Source organism: Rhinolophus sinicus, linkage group LG04, assembly GCF_036562045.2.
Source record: "Rhinolophus sinicus isolate RSC01 linkage group LG04, ASM3656204v1, whole genome shotgun sequence".
Lineage (NCBI taxonomy): Eukaryota > Metazoa > Chordata > Mammalia > Chiroptera > Rhinolophidae > Rhinolophus > Rhinolophus sinicus.
Window position 1 is genome coordinate 4,372,939 of NC_133754.1, and position 17,803 is coordinate 4,390,741.

At 42.6% G+C, this 17,803-nt stretch overlaps 1 protein-coding gene and 1 long non-coding RNA gene across 3 annotated transcripts in view; one reads left to right on the forward strand and one right to left on the reverse strand.

Annotated features, from left to right (window-relative positions):
* Positions 1-1,570: 1,570 nt before the first annotated feature.
* Positions 1,571-5,313, reverse strand: LOC141570996 (uncharacterized). The gene is made up of 2 exons (XR_012495419.1): positions 4,719-5,313; positions 1,571-3,825 (listed from the first exon to the last, which is right to left on the reverse strand). It is a non-coding gene; the product is annotated as an uncharacterized LOC141570996 (long non-coding RNA).
* The window catches only part of AGPAT5 (1-acylglycerol-3-phosphate O-acyltransferase 5), a 53,281-nt gene continuing 39,403 nt past the window's right edge, over positions 3,926-17,803 (forward strand). Inside the window, exons 1-2 of one of the 2 annotated variants that reach the window (XM_074329297.1) lie at positions 3,926-4,514; positions 17,114-17,183. In XM_074329297.1, the coding sequence (XP_074185398.1) occupies positions 4,296-4,514; positions 17,114-17,183 (289 nt within the window). In that variant the 5' untranslated portion in view covers positions 3,926-4,295. The remainder of the gene's footprint in view (positions 4,515-17,113; positions 17,184-17,803) is intronic. The other variant, XM_074329296.1, reaches the window with a different exon arrangement.

The following is a 17,803-nucleotide window of genomic DNA, read 5'->3' on the forward strand; positions in this document are numbered from 1 at the left end:
TGAGACCCTGCATTACACTCAGTCTAGTTGTCTAGGACACAGCTCCCTGGCCCACGCTGGTATTATGAGCCTTGCGCTGCCCCCGGCTGAGGCAGGTAGTAAGTCGCCAGTCATCCACTCACGGCAGCTCTTGCTGGCTGCTGGTCACTCACGCTGGATGCCAGCCGCTCATGGCAGCACACGGCAGCTCAGAGCAGCCCAGCTCCAGGGAGAGCTGTTGTTCACCTTAGCTGTAGAGTGCAGCTCACTGGCCCATGTGGGAATCGAACCATTGACCTCGGCATTAGGAGCACAGTACTCCAGCCACCTGAGCCACTGGGCTGGCCCTCTTTATTCATCTTTAATCACCTGTAAATCCTAGTAAATCCACTCCCCACCACAGACCAAGGGTCATAACCTCAGGGCTCACTCTGCATCTGTGACCCAGCACTACATAGGTGGGCTACGCAACAGGCACTGACTACGTATCTGTCAAATATTTCTTTGTAAAGACTGCAAACAATTCAGAAAGTCCAGTTGACCCTCATCTGATCTTACTTCCTCTCCCCATAATCACCGTCGTCAGTAGTTTCTAGACATTTGTGTATACAAATATATTGATTTATTTTTTACAGAAATGGGTAACTGCATGTACTATCCAGCACTCTTTTTCACCTGTCTTAGGGATCTGTGACAATACATTTGGATCTACTTGTTTCTTTTTAACTGCTGCATAGCATTTCATGTGTCATCTGTGTATTTATGTAACCATTCTGCTACTGAGGTTCATTTAAGTAGAATTATTGACCCAAAGGGCATCTGTTCATTTTCAGTCAGAACTGCCAAACTTTCCCCCAGAAAGGCTGCACGTGAACTCACTTCTTGCTCTCCATAAACCATCAAAGGCTAAGCCACCATTACCTCTAGCAACAGTCTCCAAACTGCTTCCAACCCATTCTCCACACTGCCTAAACCTTAAAAAAACATAAGTAAATAAATTTAATCATGTCATTTCCCTCCTTAAAACCTTTTAGTAGCTTCCCAGGACCTTTGGATAGTCTAGTCATTTCCATGTCCCATGTCCCACTGTTATCTGGTTCTTACCGGTTTCCCTTCCTGACTCAACCCCCATCATCTTTGTCTCCTTCCCTGTCCCACTTACTGTCTCTCCCATAATCTTCAAATTAGGCCTTGGGTATCGCTGAAACTGTGTTTCCCCGAAAATAAGACCTAGCCGGACTATCAGCTCTAATGCATCTTTTGGGTAAAAATTAATATAAACCCAGTCTTATTTTAATATAAGACCAGGTATAATATAATATTAAGTTTTGCTCCAAAGGACGCATTATAGCTGATGGTCCAGGTAGGTCTTATTTTCAGGGAAACACGGAAATAAGAAAGGATGTGGCCATGAGGAGTTTTAAGGGACCCAATTTTCAGATGCTTAACCTTCTTAAAACTGATCTGCCTGTGAGACTCCCTGAAATCTAGACCCAGCTTGCATTTCGCAAAGGCCCCACCCATCCCAAATCTTCTCACTACATTGTCCTGCATTGACATAGAAAGGTGTAATAATCTTGATACCAAAAGATAATTTGACAATTTCTTTTAATTAAGGCACCACTAAGACAGGCATTTCAAATAAAACTTTACCTTTATTTACAATAATTACATGTCAGATTTTATGATATATATTAATTATATATTGCTAACAATAGTAATAAGCTCAATCGAGAAAAAATTTCAACTCTTAAAACCGTGATAAACTAGTCTGATCATTGAAAGACTTTGAAGCAAAAACAATACTCCACTCCATTAAGATAAATTACGTGGTGTAAGTGGAATGAAAATGTGTTCAAGGAGAAAACGAAAGGATCAATGTAAAATTCTAATTGGTAAAAATCTTAAGTATTTTTTAAATGGATGATGGTGGGTATTAAATCACTATGGAATTTATAACTCATGGGGTCCATTTAAAAAATTATGTAACCACTTATTTTAAAATGTCATTTACAACTCATCAGAACTTTTGTAACTAAACTTATGATAGAAATAATTGTGGATATTAACTTAATGTGTGAGGGAAATACACAGCATTCTTTTATGGGCATCTAAATTAAAATACAAAAATGTATGGCCCGTCAGTGCTGCACACGGGCCTTTTCAGTGCCTTGACCATATTGCACACGTAGCTTCAGTCCTTCAGACATGCTGTTCTCACTGGGAAGGTGCCTCCCTTCCCTCTCACCTCTAGCTCTAACCTAGCTAACTCTACCCTCAAGCTGCATCTCAAATATCACTGTTACCAGAGAACGGGGCTTCCTGGTAAATGCCACGGGAAGGAATTCCAACTCAACTGGAGCAGCTGTCTTTGTCTCCAGACTCAATGCGATCTTTATATATGTCCACATGGTTCCTTTTCGTAAAACTCATCGCACATGCGACTCCTGTGAGCAGCAGGTAAGCAGAAACGGAGTCAGTCTTCACTGCCGTGTCCCAGCGTCACTGAGCGCAGGCTAGGTTAGCTGTGCTCTAAAAAGAACCATTTTGGTGGAATGCTGGAAAAGGAAGTCAGCGTGCAAGGGGTTAAAAATCTACAGGGTAAGAAAGTAAAGGCAGAGGGTATGGACCGATTACAGCTTAAGAGGCGGTAGTGACAGAAAGGGAGGCTGGGTCAGTGACTGTAGGCAGGCAGACAGGACAGTGCGGAGTACAGGGAATAACCAAGTAGGTCGGGACAGGGTCCCGATGTAAGTGGGGGACAAGCGAGACTTAAGTTCTCAGTGTCTTCGTGCCAAGACATTGCACAACACTTCACAACTTGGCGACTAATAGTAACATGGGGGAAACCGGCTTACGTTAAGAAAAAATAATTTTTTTTCACTTAAAGCCCTTGGCATTCTTTTGAAGTGCAACTATCTCTGAAAAGGGTTACACATTAAACCACATTGCAATAAAAGGGTCCAGAAAGCCTCTGGATCTGTTTTTACATCAATAAAACAGCTGCCCTGTCGGTACCTTATGTATTCTACGTGCACATGCAAAGTATAATACACAAAAAACGAGGTTCCTTAGAAAAAATCAGAAACAAGTCAAAGAGCCAGGCCCTGGGGCAGTGAAGCAAAAACGAATTTGAAAACGTCTGATAAAATAAACAGTGTGGAAAGAACCTCGTAGAAAGGAAAGCTGTCCGGCTATGCATAATCATGTAATTATCGTAATTATTGAGATGCAAGACAGAAGGGGCCTGATTCTGGACCACCCAGTGGCGAGTGACGTGAAGGAACCGGGTCCAGTGCACCAGCTGGGGACCGGGGCAGATGCTGACGGTGGAGGGGGGCGCGATCTTGAGAAGGACGGTACCCATGTCGCTAGGCCTGGCCTTGGCAGCTGAGTCGGGGCCGTGGGCGGATGACAGCGCTTATGTCTCCCTGTTGTAACGTCTCCGATCATATTTTGTTGGCCTTGTCACCGTAAGCTTGACAAATACCTGCTGAAAGCGTGAGTCCTCTTAACTGCGGATGGCACTTGTGCAGAGCACGAGGTGCAGCGCGTAAGGAGACGTCTCGGCTTAAGGGCGCATCGCCGGGCCAGGGACCCGCAGAGCGTGCACGCTGGGGCCGCCCCGGGGCGTTCCCTCAGACCAACCGTGCCAGAGTCCGACCGAGGGGCAGACGGCTGGCGGGCCCGCGCCTCCATCTGGCACCCACCTCCACTTCGTTCAGCGCACCAGCCCCCGCTTCTCTTCCCGCGTCCACCGCAAAGACAAGCTTTGGAGCATGCGCAGAGGGCACAGACGGCCGTCCGCGCGTCCCGGCAGCAGTTGCGCCTCAACCGTCTGTTGCACTAGACCAACCAGGGGACTTGTTATTTGCGAGGGGCCCCGCCCCCGAACGGGAAACTATGGAAACGGGCGGCCAATCAGAAGGCTTGTTGTTGATGTGGCGCCCCGCCCCCGACAGGGGCACAGAGTGACGGGCGAGGGTCATGGGGTGTGAGCGCTCCTGAGCTACCGAGCCCCAAAGGGCCGCGGCGTCCTCTTGCCCCGAGGCCGCTAGGAGCTCTCGGGACCCCGCGCTCCTCAGCCCGCCTGCCCCCTCGCCCTCGGCGTCGGCGCGGCCCATGCGGCTGGGGGCGGAAGCCGGAGCGGGCGCGGGCCGGGCGTCGCAGGTGCGGCCGGCGGCCCGGGGAGGTGAGGGGGTGGCGGCAGGGCCGCGCCGGGCCCGGTGATTGGCCGCGGCTGCGGGCCGTGCGGCGGCGGGGCGGCGGCGCAGGTGGGGAGGAGACGCGAAGTTTCCGCGCGCCGAGCCGGGAAGATGCTGCTGTCCCTGGTGCTCCACATGTACTCCATGCGCTGCGTGCTGCCGGCCGCGGTGATGCTGGGCACGGCGCCCACCTACGTGCTGGCCTGGGGCGCCTGGCGCCTGCTCTCCGCCTTCCTGCCCGCCCGCTTCTACCAGGCGGTGGACGACCGGCTCTACTGCATGTATCAGAGCATGGTGCTCTTCTTCTTCGAGAACTACACCGGGGTGCAGGTGAGGCCCTGCCCGCTCCGCGCCCGGCCGCCGCACCTGCCGAGCCCTCCCCCCGGGGCCCGCGGGGGCGCGGGCGGCACTCGCGGCTTGGACCCCGCCGGCCCCGCCGGGTACTTCAGGGTCGTTACCCCTGCGGGGCAGATCTGCCCCGGAACATGTGCCGTCACCCCATCCTCCCACCTCCAAGTCGTTTCACGTTCTTACCTTCGGGTTTGGCCCCGCGCGTCCTGGCACTTCGCACAGGGTCACTGAGAAGCTGAGTGACGTTGTCCTGGGGCCACGAGTGGGCTCGGCCGTCCCCGCGCCCCCTTTGTAAGTGCCCGTCTTAGTGCTTAGGTGCGGATGGGCACGTAAGTAGGGCAGGCAGCTGACAGTTTTTGGCTTTCGGCTAAGAAGGTGGTCATGTTTGAGCTCACAAGTACGCTTTTAAAAATCGGAGACCTTCTCTTGAAACAGATTGTTACTATTTGGACAAGAAGTGCAACTTTGTTTCGCGTTCTTCCCCCAGTGTAAGTGAAAGCTGGGTGAGGAAATGAGTACGTTTGTTACTGTAGAAGCCTTACCATGGATACAGTTCTTGCCAACTTTGACTCGGCTTAACTGTGTGGCTCATCTTTTGTCTGATTACACTCTGTTTCTTTTTCTATAGAGATTGGATTTGTAGATTAAATTTCTAAAACACACAAAAGTATAAGAGAAGGGCCTCTTAACTTTGCTTAGTTCTCATACAAAAATAACAATTGTTAATTGTTCCTTTCCTTCCCAATTCGAGAAGAGAGCATGATTCTTGGTGATTCCTTATGTTTAGTTAGTCCTCTTTACTTTCTGTTTTCTTGGTTGGGATGGTCTGGAGGGAATGAGTTGGCATTGTTTTGTCTTTTTGCAGTTGCCTTTTTTTGCCTAGAGCAGCTGTTTTCACCCTGTTGTCAACCAGCTGCTATTTTGACTTTGCGCTGCTGTTGATCGCTGATGACTTGAGTTTGCCACAATTGGAGTTTATTTGGAGAAAGGGAATTAGGAGAAGCCAAGGTCTCCATTTAAACCAGTGTCTGTGTTACTAGGGGAGAAAGAAAGATCGCCCTTCCAGAAAGTGACTTCCTGATAATTGACTTTTAAAATGGGCCTCATTTAAAATTTTCACTAAATGCAAACCAATCATTTGCCCCTATGCTTTTCACTTTTGTCTCAGTGTATGGTTTTGTCATGATTAAGTATTTAATTTCTCATCATTTGACAGCTGGCCAAGGCTAACATACAGACTCAGAACATATGACAAAGCCAGTTACCTCTTAGAAAAATAATTCTACCTGTGCTGGGGTGTTTTATTTTTGTTCAAAGAACATAACATGTTCCGTGAGATATAATATACAATATAGCATTGAAATACTTTGTTTTACCAAGTGTCTTATATTAAAAAATGATTGTAAAATTTCACATTGTTTCTGAAATTGTGTGTGTTACTCTATACCCTGGTTCAGTATAGATTTCAATTTACTTTTGAGTTCTCAGCACATGATTTTAAAAAAATGTAATCTTTTGATGATTGGGCAATCAGTTCTAGGATTCCTAACAAACTTTATCAGTGGGACCCACATTAGATAATATTTTGAATTATACGTGAGGGCCATCAGACATCCTTTTATGAATGTGGGTCCCTTAATGAAGTTTGTTAGGAACCCTGGAACTGATTGCCCACGGATCGTCAAACGCAGGTATGAACACTTAATAAAAAACGTAGACCCCAGAGTTTCTTGTCCATGCATTATTTAGGAGGCAAGGCATTATTTGCTGGTTAGTAGCAGAGAGCAGGGCATTTTGGGAGGTATTTTTCTGTGATCTGGAATTCTTACGTAGATAAGGCTACCTTCCAGTATTTCTAATGGTTTCCTTTAAGATAAAATCAAAGGAAAAGTCGTATTTTCAAATATAAACCCAAAAGAAAAAGATTTATAGGAATGGACATACCACCTTAATCTTAGTTTTTTCTTAATAGTTTTCTTCAGTGACTTTGTCATTTCAAAGTTTCTATTAAAAGTTTAGCTCCTTTTTCTTATTTTGCTAGGGGACTTTTTAAAAATTAAATAGTTTATCAGCTTTCATTGCAAGGCAAGGGATGATGCTCTTGTTTGTTCTGTATAAAATAATGTCGACTTCCTTCTGAAGAAGTTTTAGTAATTTGAGAGGACATACATTTTTGAATGAAAGGAAGTTCACAGTTAAATTATATTCATCGCAGGCTTATTTTCAAATTACAATTTTTTTTTAAATGGCATTTTAATGCTTTTAAATTCTAGGTTTATAAAAGAAATGGTTCAGAATAGTTGTGAGACAGGGTATTTCCTTATGCATTGAATTTTTAAGCTGAACACAAGTAGGTCCATCAAGTTCATGATCTGTGCTTGGCAGGCAAACCTGCTCCCAACAAGTGCACTTGGATGTCCCTTTGGATTCTAGGTAAAATCTGCTCTTTCCTAATTTCACTACTTTATTTTCATATGCAGCTTTGAGACAGGAACACATTTCAATAACTATTGCTAAAATTACTGTTTATCACTTGTCTTTTTAGGTTCTTCTAGAATCTCGTTAGTACTGAAACTCAACGGGGTACCTTCTTCACCATTTATTCCTGTGGAATAAGCAATAAGGATTTTGAGTTTGATGTAGCTCTCTTAATTTGAGATCCGCTGAGATTCACGCCTCTTTACTGTTGGGAGAGCACTGATTCAAGTAACTGTATTACAGTCCGCTGGCTGCCATGACAAAGCACCTCAAGTTCAGTGGTTTAAAACAATAGAAATTGTGCTCTCCAGTTCTGGAGGCTCAGTGTCGGAAATCAAGGTATTTGCTGGCCTTCACCCCTTCTGGAGGCTCTAGAGAAGAATCCTTTCTTTGTCTCTTTCAGCTTCTGGTGGCTGCATCATTCCAATCTCTGCCTCTGTGGTCTCCCTGCCACCGTCTTTCTATCTATCTTACATTTCTTTTCCCTCTGCCTTTCTTTTATAAGAACGCTTGTCATTGGGTGTAGGGCTTACCCAGCTAACTCAGGGTGGTGTCCCCAATTCAACATCCTTAACTTCATCCACAAAGACCCTTTTCAAAATAAGGTCCCGTTCCCAATTCTGCGCTTAGGACATGGGCACATCGTTTTGGGGTCATCATTCAAACCACTGCAGTAACAGCTCCTGGATTCTGCCTGGTCAATGTCTTGTTGTTCTTAGTTTTAACTTTGCCTTATTTCTTTATATTAAAGAATGTTGGTCTCTGCTTTCTTTAACATACTAGAGTAAAGGGAGCTTGGTTCTATATGCTAAGGTTACTTTTAAAATAATTTCCCATAAGCTTTTACTTTCTAATTTTCAAATTGACTTTCACATATTCCTCAAATAGAGCATTTGAGTATCTTATTTTCAGAACCAATCTTCATTCTGTATAATAACCAATGACTTGTTCGTGTGTTGGTGTTAATTCTTGATTTTTATATTATCATCTTGTGATAGCTTACCATAAAAAAAAAAAAAAGCCCTGATAAATAAGAGGTCCTATAACTTCCAAACTAAGAATTAATTTATGCAGTATGGTGAATACACTGACATTTGGTTATGTTCACCACAGTAAAACCCGTAGAGTAAGAAATAACTTGAATGTGGGGTGCTTGGAGACTCCAGAAGACGCCGCATGTCTATCTTGGAGCTGGAATTTAGGAAAAACTTGTCGGAAGTTAGAAAGAAAGTGGAGAGTGCTGGTAGAGAAAGTGGTTAGGACTCGGGTAGGAGTGGAGGCGAGTTGCTTACTATAACCTCTAGTTGAGGTGAAAACAGATTGATCATAGTTTCTGTCCTAGAATTCTAGCCTAAATTATATCACTGCATGAACAATAATTGTAATAGTGATGATAGATCATGAAAAAATCTTTTTATGTGTTGTTTTGGAAGCTGGTAAAAGTTAATATAATTTTTTCTTAATGTCAGAATTCCTTTCTCTTTACTTTAAAAAAACGTTCTACTCTTTCCCCTATTTCCTGTGGAATATACTAAAATTGATCATTGGTTGTTGCAGGCCAAAAATATCTAGTGATTATGATGCTTGAACCTAATAAATATTTTAGTCACCATTTTCTTCCTGCTTCAATCAGTTGAAATTTACTTTAAAATATATTTTACACTAATCACTCTGTCTGCTAATTCTCTCTTCCTCAAATACTAACGTGATATATTATAACAATAAAATGCGAAATATGACATAAATTAGTTTCTCAACTGACCTGCTTCAAGTGTGAAATAGTTCAAAAAATACTGGAAGCGAGATACAGAATTTAAGTCTGTAAAATTTTGATGTTTACATAATCTGTTCAGTTAGCACACTCTTTAATAATTCATACTTTTAATTGAAACAGCATTTCAAGTTCTCAGAAACAGTCAAGGCCTTCATATCTAGAGATCATTTATGACCGGTTCTTTCTGTCACACTGTTTCCTCAAAAATGGTCCTAAACTCTTAATGGGTTAAATTTGTATTGTGTTTCTTGCTGTAAAGGCAGCTAACCTATTAGAACAAAACATGTTTATTTAATTTTGGAGAAAGGACCTTACTAGTCCAACCAACCCCTTTTTATCATGTCTGGATTCTCCGCATTTCTGCTCATATGTTGCCCAGAGCCTTCTCCAATGTCAGTAGTCCTAAGAGAATATAACTTGTCGTTTATAATTTTCTTTTTCTCTGCTTATGTATCATCCATGTGAAGATTTCTAAAAGATTTTAGCTGTGTCCTTCAGTTTAGCTGGGGGTCACAGAGCGGGCAGATTTGGGTTTGCCTCTATGTTTGCTTAAGTAGGATGACACTAGCCTATGACAGAAAATCACACGTTTCCCAATTAAATACTATTTCAGACTAGCCACAACTTAAATCTGGCTGGGGAATAGACTTACAAGAAAATCCTAGAGAAATGTAATTAGAACTTTTTTACACTTTCTGTAAATGTAAGTCCTGGACTGTGAGGAAACCAGTTTTGGGGGGTTGCGGTTTTGTAAGATTTTTTAATGTCTTATTTTTCCATTTTAAATCACAGCTGCAATAAAACATTGAAACACTGCCAAAATATCTTGAGAAAGTTAAAGTTCCCCTCCCTACATACACCTTTTCCAGGTATGCAACAATTTGGTGTCACTTTAGGTTTTTTCCAAGAGCTTTTAAATAAATGTGTGAATTGTGGGAAGACTCCTTCTCCATTAAATTAACTTTTTGGATGGGTTTTATAGTAGCACTAAACATACCTATGTGACACTTATGCTATTATGATGGAAAGCAACGGAAAACATGACTCTACATAATTTACTTTCCTTCTCTCGCTCTTAAATTTGTCTGATTTTGTTAAGCTGAATAAACTGAGAGTTGATTCTTCTTAAATGGAATTTTACTATGGTTTCTCAAACAAGTTGATATTAATAAACAATCCAAAACTAAGTAGTAACTTCTCACTAAGGAATCCCTAGAACCTGCTCCTCATTCATTCATTCATTCATTCATTCAGTGTGGGAGTGTGCGTCTCGTTCTAGTCCCTTTGCTGGACACTGCAGGATACAGTGAAGAAAAACATGGACAAGGTCCGTGCCCTTAGGGAGCTCACATCTAGTGCAACAGGACACAACAAGAAAATTAAGGTGCACTGTGCTTGTCAGATTGTTAGCTTAGTGGGGAGAGTGCGGGTTGGGAAGCTCCGTAAGTGAGTGCTACTTGCCAGCTCTGAAGAACCGGTTTGGGAGGTCTTCTAATCCAGGGAAAGCCCTGGTCTGAGTGGACGTGGAGAGAAGGCAGAATCCCAGGTCTACCTGAGAGGTGGCTGGTAGGGCTTTGTGACTGGCTGTGTAGGGAAAGGGAGAGGATGGCAGGAGTAACAAAGTTAACATTTAGCGAGTGCTGACTGTGCCAAGTACTGTTCTGTTATGTAGGTCATTTCCACAAGGGAGCCCCATGCTTCCCATTTTACAGATGACTGAATGAAGGCCTACATAGCTCACGTTTGTAGCGGTCAAGCCAGGACTCAGCTCAACGCCATCTGGCGTCAGGGTGCATTTTCTGAAGCTGCTTCGCTGGTGGTGAGGTGATACTGGTTGAAATGAGATCCCCCTCTCTCAGTGTATTTCTACTAGGAAAAACCTGGATGATTACTGTAGAAGAGAATATTGAAATTGGAGTGTTTGTGTTTATTAGCTTTGTGAAACAAAGACAAAGTGACTTTGCTTGGGATATTCAGGAAGGCAGTATCAATCGTTAAGAGCTGCTTGGACTCTTGAAACAGGAGGAAGTAGCATGGCTTGTTTAGGAAAAAGAGGTTCTCAACTGATAACCAAATAAAATCCAAACTCCTACATTCTGCCCTGGCTAGCTTTTCCATTTATGGGTCTCACTGGCCCACGTGCGGCTTCCTCTGCAGAACCCCCAAATGACCAGCACTCACCGACATGCCTGTGGACTGCTCTTCTGTGCGTCCTTCCTGCAATCCAAGCCCCCGGCGGTCCTCATCTGTCATCGTCTCGCCCCATCTCAGTGTCAGGACCAGTTATATGTGACACTGACATTACATCAGCATATTTTAATGTACGTATTGTCCCCGCTACGAGATTGTAACCCCTGGGAGGTGGCAATACGGGGGAGAATTACTTGGTGATTTTTTTTTCTTGTAGCAAAAGGGCAGAGCCGTCCACAGGGGATATTGGTCTGTGTTCCTGTGCAAATGTACATGAATCTCGCCTGTAAGGGGGAGGGTTTTTGAATGACTGGCCTTGCTAGTTGACAAGTTTTGATCTAACAGGATCTACAGGTGTAGTGAGTCCAATTGCATTCTTTACTTAGATGAAGGAAGAGACATGACCTCCATCCTCAGAAGTAAGACTGAGAAGGAATAAGGGCAGAGACCTTATAAAAGGGAGGGAATTCTGCAGCAGCCAGCAATACAGAGAAACCTTTGTTTACTTGCCAATAAAAACTTGTACTTTTTGCAATTTTTGAACCCATGCAGTTCTCTCAGGTTATTGTTTCTTCTGTTTCTCGTTGGAACTGGCAATGAACACCCCAAATAAGCAACAGTCGCTTGGGGATATTAGGGGGCTGGCCGGCTGTGTGTATAGTGTGAGTGACATTTGGAAGATAGCTCTGCCCTATCTCCGTGTGGGAGTTCCAGCAGCATAAAGAAATGGGGGTTAGGGGTGATACCTGGAGAGGGGATTGTATTAAGTGCTAACCACATGCTGGGCGCTAGTGCTTTAGCTTCATGAAATGGTCTCCACCCTCAACACACCCTTTAGCATTGTAGAAAGAAGTTAGTTTAAAGATGAAACTGTATTATGAGGTTACAAAACAAAATGAACAGAGCTGAGGAAACAGGGGAGTGATGGAGCTGATAAGCAGGGGTCACTCAGCTGGGTGGGAGGTGTGCGCACCTCAGCAGACGCTTCCCCACGTTAGATGCAGGAGCCGAGTGCCAGCTCCCTGCGCTGTGTGTTGCTTTGCTCCCGTTCTTAATTTGTATTTCTGTAGGGAGGTTTTTTTATGTCAGTTTTTCATTTTTTATGACAAGTTTTTTTCCTTTTGGTGAATATTCAATGTGAAAAAAATTATATACGTTTCTAATGTATGAGAAGCCTTCTCATTTGACATTTTGTATTTGGAATTTTCGCAGAGAATAGATTTGTTACATTCGAAAGATTTTTGGGTCTTGGTGGGAGAAACCTGGATGTGATTCCTAGTTTTCTGTCACACTGTATGTCAGCTTCTCAACTCCTGTTCTCATCCTTGAGGGGAATACTTTCCTGTTAACTTGGAGACTCACTGAGATAGTCCATGTGAGTTCCTAGTTCAGTGACTGGTATCTCATAGATGCTCAGAAAAAGCACACCCTTAAAGTACAGATAACGCCCAGAGACACACGTGATAAATGAGTAAGAAAGCTTTGTGATTTGTGAGGTTCCGTTTACGAGGTGTCATCAAAATATACAGTGAATGTTTAAACAGAAATGTATTACAGTAAAAGACACACTGCCATTAATCCCCCTCAAAATATCCCCCCCTCGCTTTGAACATATTTACCCTGTTGTTCATGCCACTTTCTGAGGCAGTTCTGGAAGTCCTCTTTCATGAGTGTCTTTAGTTGCACTGTCGTGGCTGCCTCAATGTCCTGAATCGATTCAAAACATTTACCTTTCATGGTCATTTTGACTTTGGGGAAGAGCCAGAAGTCGCACGGTGCCAGGTCCAGTGAATAAGGTGGATGCGGACACACTGTAATGTTTTTATCTACCAGAAATTGCCGTACCAGAAACGATGTGTGACATGGAGCGTTGTCATGATGGAGGATAAAGTAAAGACACTCATGAAAGAGGAACTTCCAGAGCTGCTTCAGAAAGTGGAAAGAACGATGGTATAAGTGTGTTCGAAGTGAGGGGGAGTATTTTGAGGGGGATTAATGGCAACGTGTCTTATATTATAATAAATACTTTTACATTTAAACATTCACTGTGTCTTTGGATCACACCTTATAAATGTTGCATGGTCGTATTGCATACTGATTGTTAGACAAATGACTATGTTTATATTTTTATCTTGTTTTAAAGGGTCATAACTTTCCTACTCAATAAAATTTTTCGCATTGGGCAGAAAAAGCCCATAGTCTTTGTATGCATTGCAATAGAAACCTTGTGCTGGTTAATGGGTGATACATTTCATTCACATAAAAATACGTTTAAAAATACATTTCAAATGATTATAAATGTCATAATTAGATTATGAATTATACATGAAATCTTATTCAAACTGAATTTTTTTGTCGCATTATGAGAGACTTTTCTGTTAGGAAGATAGACTACATAGCTGCTTTTCTTGTTCATTAAGCACTTAACACAGTGTTGAATAAAAAATTTCACAATTGGATGATGATAATAACAGTTCACATTTTTTTTTTATTACTATGTTCAAGGCATTGTGTGAAGTAGCTTATATGTATAGTTGCATTTATTTTACCACAACCCCACAAACAGTAGTTACTGTTACCCTGTTTCCCCGAAAATAAGACCTAGCCAGACAATCAGCTCTAATGTGTCTTTTGGAGCAAAAATTAGTATATATTATGTTATGTTATATTAAGACCCGGTCTTATATGTCTTATATTAAAATAAGACCGGGTCTTATATTAATTTTTGCTCCAAAAGATGCATGAGAGCTGATTGTCCGGCTACGTCTTATTTTCGGGGAAACACGGTAGCATATTCCTGTTACAGGTAAAGAAATAGGTGTGGGGAGGTCAGGTACTCTTGCTCAAGTTCACGTAGCTAGTAAGGTGATGGACTGGGCTTCAAATCCAAGCTGCTTGCACAGAAGGCTCCTTCCTGCACAGCCAGTTCTGTAAATGCACCTGTCCCCGTCCAGACAGCTGGCAACAGTCGACTGACCAAATGGAAACGAGGCTGTGTGACAGAATCTTTCTGTATCGCAGTCTACTGAAGTTACAGTTTACCCTTCCTGAAAATGAAACGTTTGCATTTCATATAGTGAGAGAATTAAAACAGTCTATTGGCCAGTGAGATGTTTCTCATCCTTGCTCAGCATTTCGAATTGTTGCATGATCATGTTTGAATAAGCAGTTTGTTTTTAACGAAACCTGTGGTGTCACCACAGCAGACACAGCAGACCCCCCCCCACCCTTGGTAGATGCCTCCTCCCCGACTGGACTCTTGTGTAGGCAGGTCCTGTCTCTCCCTGAGCAGCCTGGCCTGCCCCACGCTCCCCACGGGGCTTGGCTGGGTCTGATCTCATGCACCAGCTGGCTGGGAGGCTCCACTGGGCATCTGGGGGTCAGGATGCTCAGAGTGGGGCTCTTCTCCCCAGCTCCCCTGCCAGCCATGAAATCAGCTGACACCTATGACATCTGGCTCACCTGTTTTGCCCAACTGAATTCATTACTTATGTTGCTTTCTCTAAATACCATTAAATACTAAGCATGTTTCACTCTGTTAAGCTAATCGAATAGCACATTGAAAATGCCAGGCCTTTGGATGCCATTCAGTGGTAGGGGAAATGAGCCAGCCTTACAGGGCGTGCAGAGAGGGCTTCTCCTGCCAAGCTTTCAGTTCAGGTTTGTGTCCACAAACAAAATAAAGTGTAGCATTTCAAGACCAACAGGGTATAGTAAATAGACTATGCCCAAAGAGTGGAGCCGTAGGGTCATTTTCAGCTGGTGGTGCCGTGAACTGACCATGGGTCCTGAATAAGGCGCCCGCGGCCTCCTTAACGGTCAGGTTGGGGGGTTGGGCCCAGAGAGCGCATTTCGTATACAGTGAGTGTATTCACGACGGGAAAGTGTTTATCATGACAGTAGATGGTCATGCTTATGTTGGTGGTTTCCTTTCTGCCTTCACCATCTCGTTTTATTTAAAAATGGGATATACCGTATTTCCCCCAAAATAAGGCCTAGCCGGACAGTCAGCTCTGATGAATCTTTTGGAGCAAAAATTAATATAAGACCCAGTCTTATATAAGACCCGGTATTATATTATATTGTATTATTATATTATATTCAGTCTTACATTATACCCGGTCTTATGTAAGACCCGGTATTATATTATATTATATTATACTATATTATATTATATTACATTATATTATACCTGGTCTTGTATTATAGTAAAATAAGACCGGGTCTTATATTAATTTTTGCTCCAAAGATGCATTAGAGCTGATTGTCCGGCTAGGTCTTATTTTTGGGGAAACACGGTATTTAGTTTAATGGAAGATAAAATTTACAGTGCTATGTTTTCTATGATTGGTACTATAACCCTGTGAAAAATGCCTATTATTTAAAAACATGTTATTTTAACAAATACAAAATCGTATGTATTTAAGGTGTGCGTCGTAATATTTTGATATATGAATACACTGTGAAATGACCACCACAATCAAACTGAAATGCCTTTTAATCGCATGTTTGTCATTTACCTTCAAAGGCTGCAGCCAGGCCGTCTCTTAATCGGGCTGAGAGCAAGAAGGGACGGGGGAGGCTGGGGGGGGCTCTTCTTGGATGGTTCTGGTGCTGCCTTCCCCTTGGGGCACAGATCTCCACAGTGGTGCTCAGGCTAAATCAGTCACACCACAGCCTTACATGTGACATCCTACCCAAGAAGGTAAGCCAGAAGTCCCCTGCCCTGTGGCTACAGTACCTGACACCAGTGTGTCACACCAGCAGTCGGGAAGCAGCTTTGGCTCACAGCCAGAATGCCACTTCTCCCTGTGTAGATTGGCTGTTGGTTTGTGGTCATGTTTGTTTTTGTTTCTGCGGGTTTGGGGCACCTATAAACTTAATAAAACATCGAGCAACTATGTGAACACATATTATATGCATAGCACTGCACAGTTTTCTAAGGAAGACAATCGAGACCTTAGCCTGAGTTCCTGGCTTCCAGAACTTTGTCATCTAGCTCCATTTCTCTACAGAAATGTTAGGTTAATGTCCTTCTCTTTCTTCTGTTGTTAAGATGTAAATGAGTAGTGTCATGAACAAAAGATAATCTCTGGGCATCTAAAAGATGGATCTAGAAAGTCTTAGCTAATTCATAATCTTGCGTAATCTGTAATGATAAGCTACAGAAACCAAAATACCCTGAACAAAAAAATACCACTGTTAGCAGTCCTGTCCTTTGAAGTCTTTAAAAATGTACTTCTCCTTTCTTTAAATAATTTATTATGCAATATTTAAGACACACAAAACTGCAGAAAGACTCCTGTAATGAACACTTATGTACCCAGCACCCAGTTTAAGAACTGAAACTTGACTCTCAGAGTTGAAGGCTACCATGTACCCCTTCCTTCTTGCACCCACCTTTTCCTAGAAGTCACCCTTATCCAGCATTCCCTCTAGTCCATTCTTTATAGGGATAGAAGAGTCCTGACCATGGGACACGTTTCCCTGTAACATACAAAGTCTTCACCTTGAGCTTGCTCTTCAGAAGACTGTTTATATTCTGATTCGGGTCTCCCTGCTGGCCTCTTCGCCCAGGCCCCCTCTGCCGGCAGCCTGTGTCTGATTGGGGCGCTGCTAAGTGTACCCCAAAGGCCTCAGGCACTGCCACCTCCATTTCATTGTCGATCTCTCCATGAGCGTTCTCCCTTCATCTCACCTGCTGAAATCACACCTAATGAGTAGGACTTCTGCTCGGCAAGGACAGTTCTTGACAATAAAATGTACTGCAGTTTTATAATATTTGCATTATGTCTCATGACAGTTATGGTACACATCTGTCTCTTCCATTACACTTTAGGCTCTGAAAGAAGATGTAGCTCATATCAGTCAATTTCAGCAGTCAGTAAATACGTTTTTCTCACGAGAATATTGGTCATTCTCTATGACCATTAACCTGCTCTCCAGGTAACTACTTTATAAACATGCATCATTTATGCTCTCTGAGACTTCTAAGAGAAACCTAGTTTGGGTTAATCGTGGTTGGAATATTCATGACATCAGGTGTTGGTCAATTTTTTGACACTGTCCTACTTTGTTAACAGTGGTACATGCTTTAAAATGTCAAAGTCATGTTTCTTTTTGTTTTATCTTTTAGGTATTGCTATATGGAGATTTGCCAAAAAATAAAGAAAATATAATATATTTAGCAAATCATCAAAGCACAGGTTTGTATTTCATTTGCATGAAACAAGTTTTTCTGCAGAAAGTACATGGGCATTCAAAGTAATGTTCTTGCATATTTAAATGAAAATTTTTTTTTTGTTATTGTTGAAACATTAATTTTCAATGCACATATTATACATGACCTTGTATTTTTCTTATTTTACTTTTTTGGAAAGTCAGGAATGTGAAAGCTCTGAATTTCCTATACTCCCCTTTCCCTCTGATGGGGGTAAATAAGCTGTTCTCTTCCTTTCTGTTTTTCTGTTTCTTTGAATAGTTCCTTAAATAGCCGATGTCTTCTTCTTTTTGTGAGTTACGTTTCTGGAAGTGGAGTCCGTGGGTCAAGGGGTATATCTGTTTTATATTTTTGATTTTTAAGTACAGAAAGGTTGTACCAATATGTGAGTCCTCATTTCCTAAATACAGCTTTTTTTCCCAGTGCCCACAATTCCTTTTGCCTCTTCAAATGGTTTAGTTTAATTATAGCTTGTTATTATGTAAGAGGAATCACAGAAGCCGTGGTCTCCAATACAGTACAGTATGTATTAGGTTGGTGCAAAAGTAATTGCAGTTTAAAAGGTTAAAAATAATTGCAAAATCCGCGATTACTTTTGCACCAACC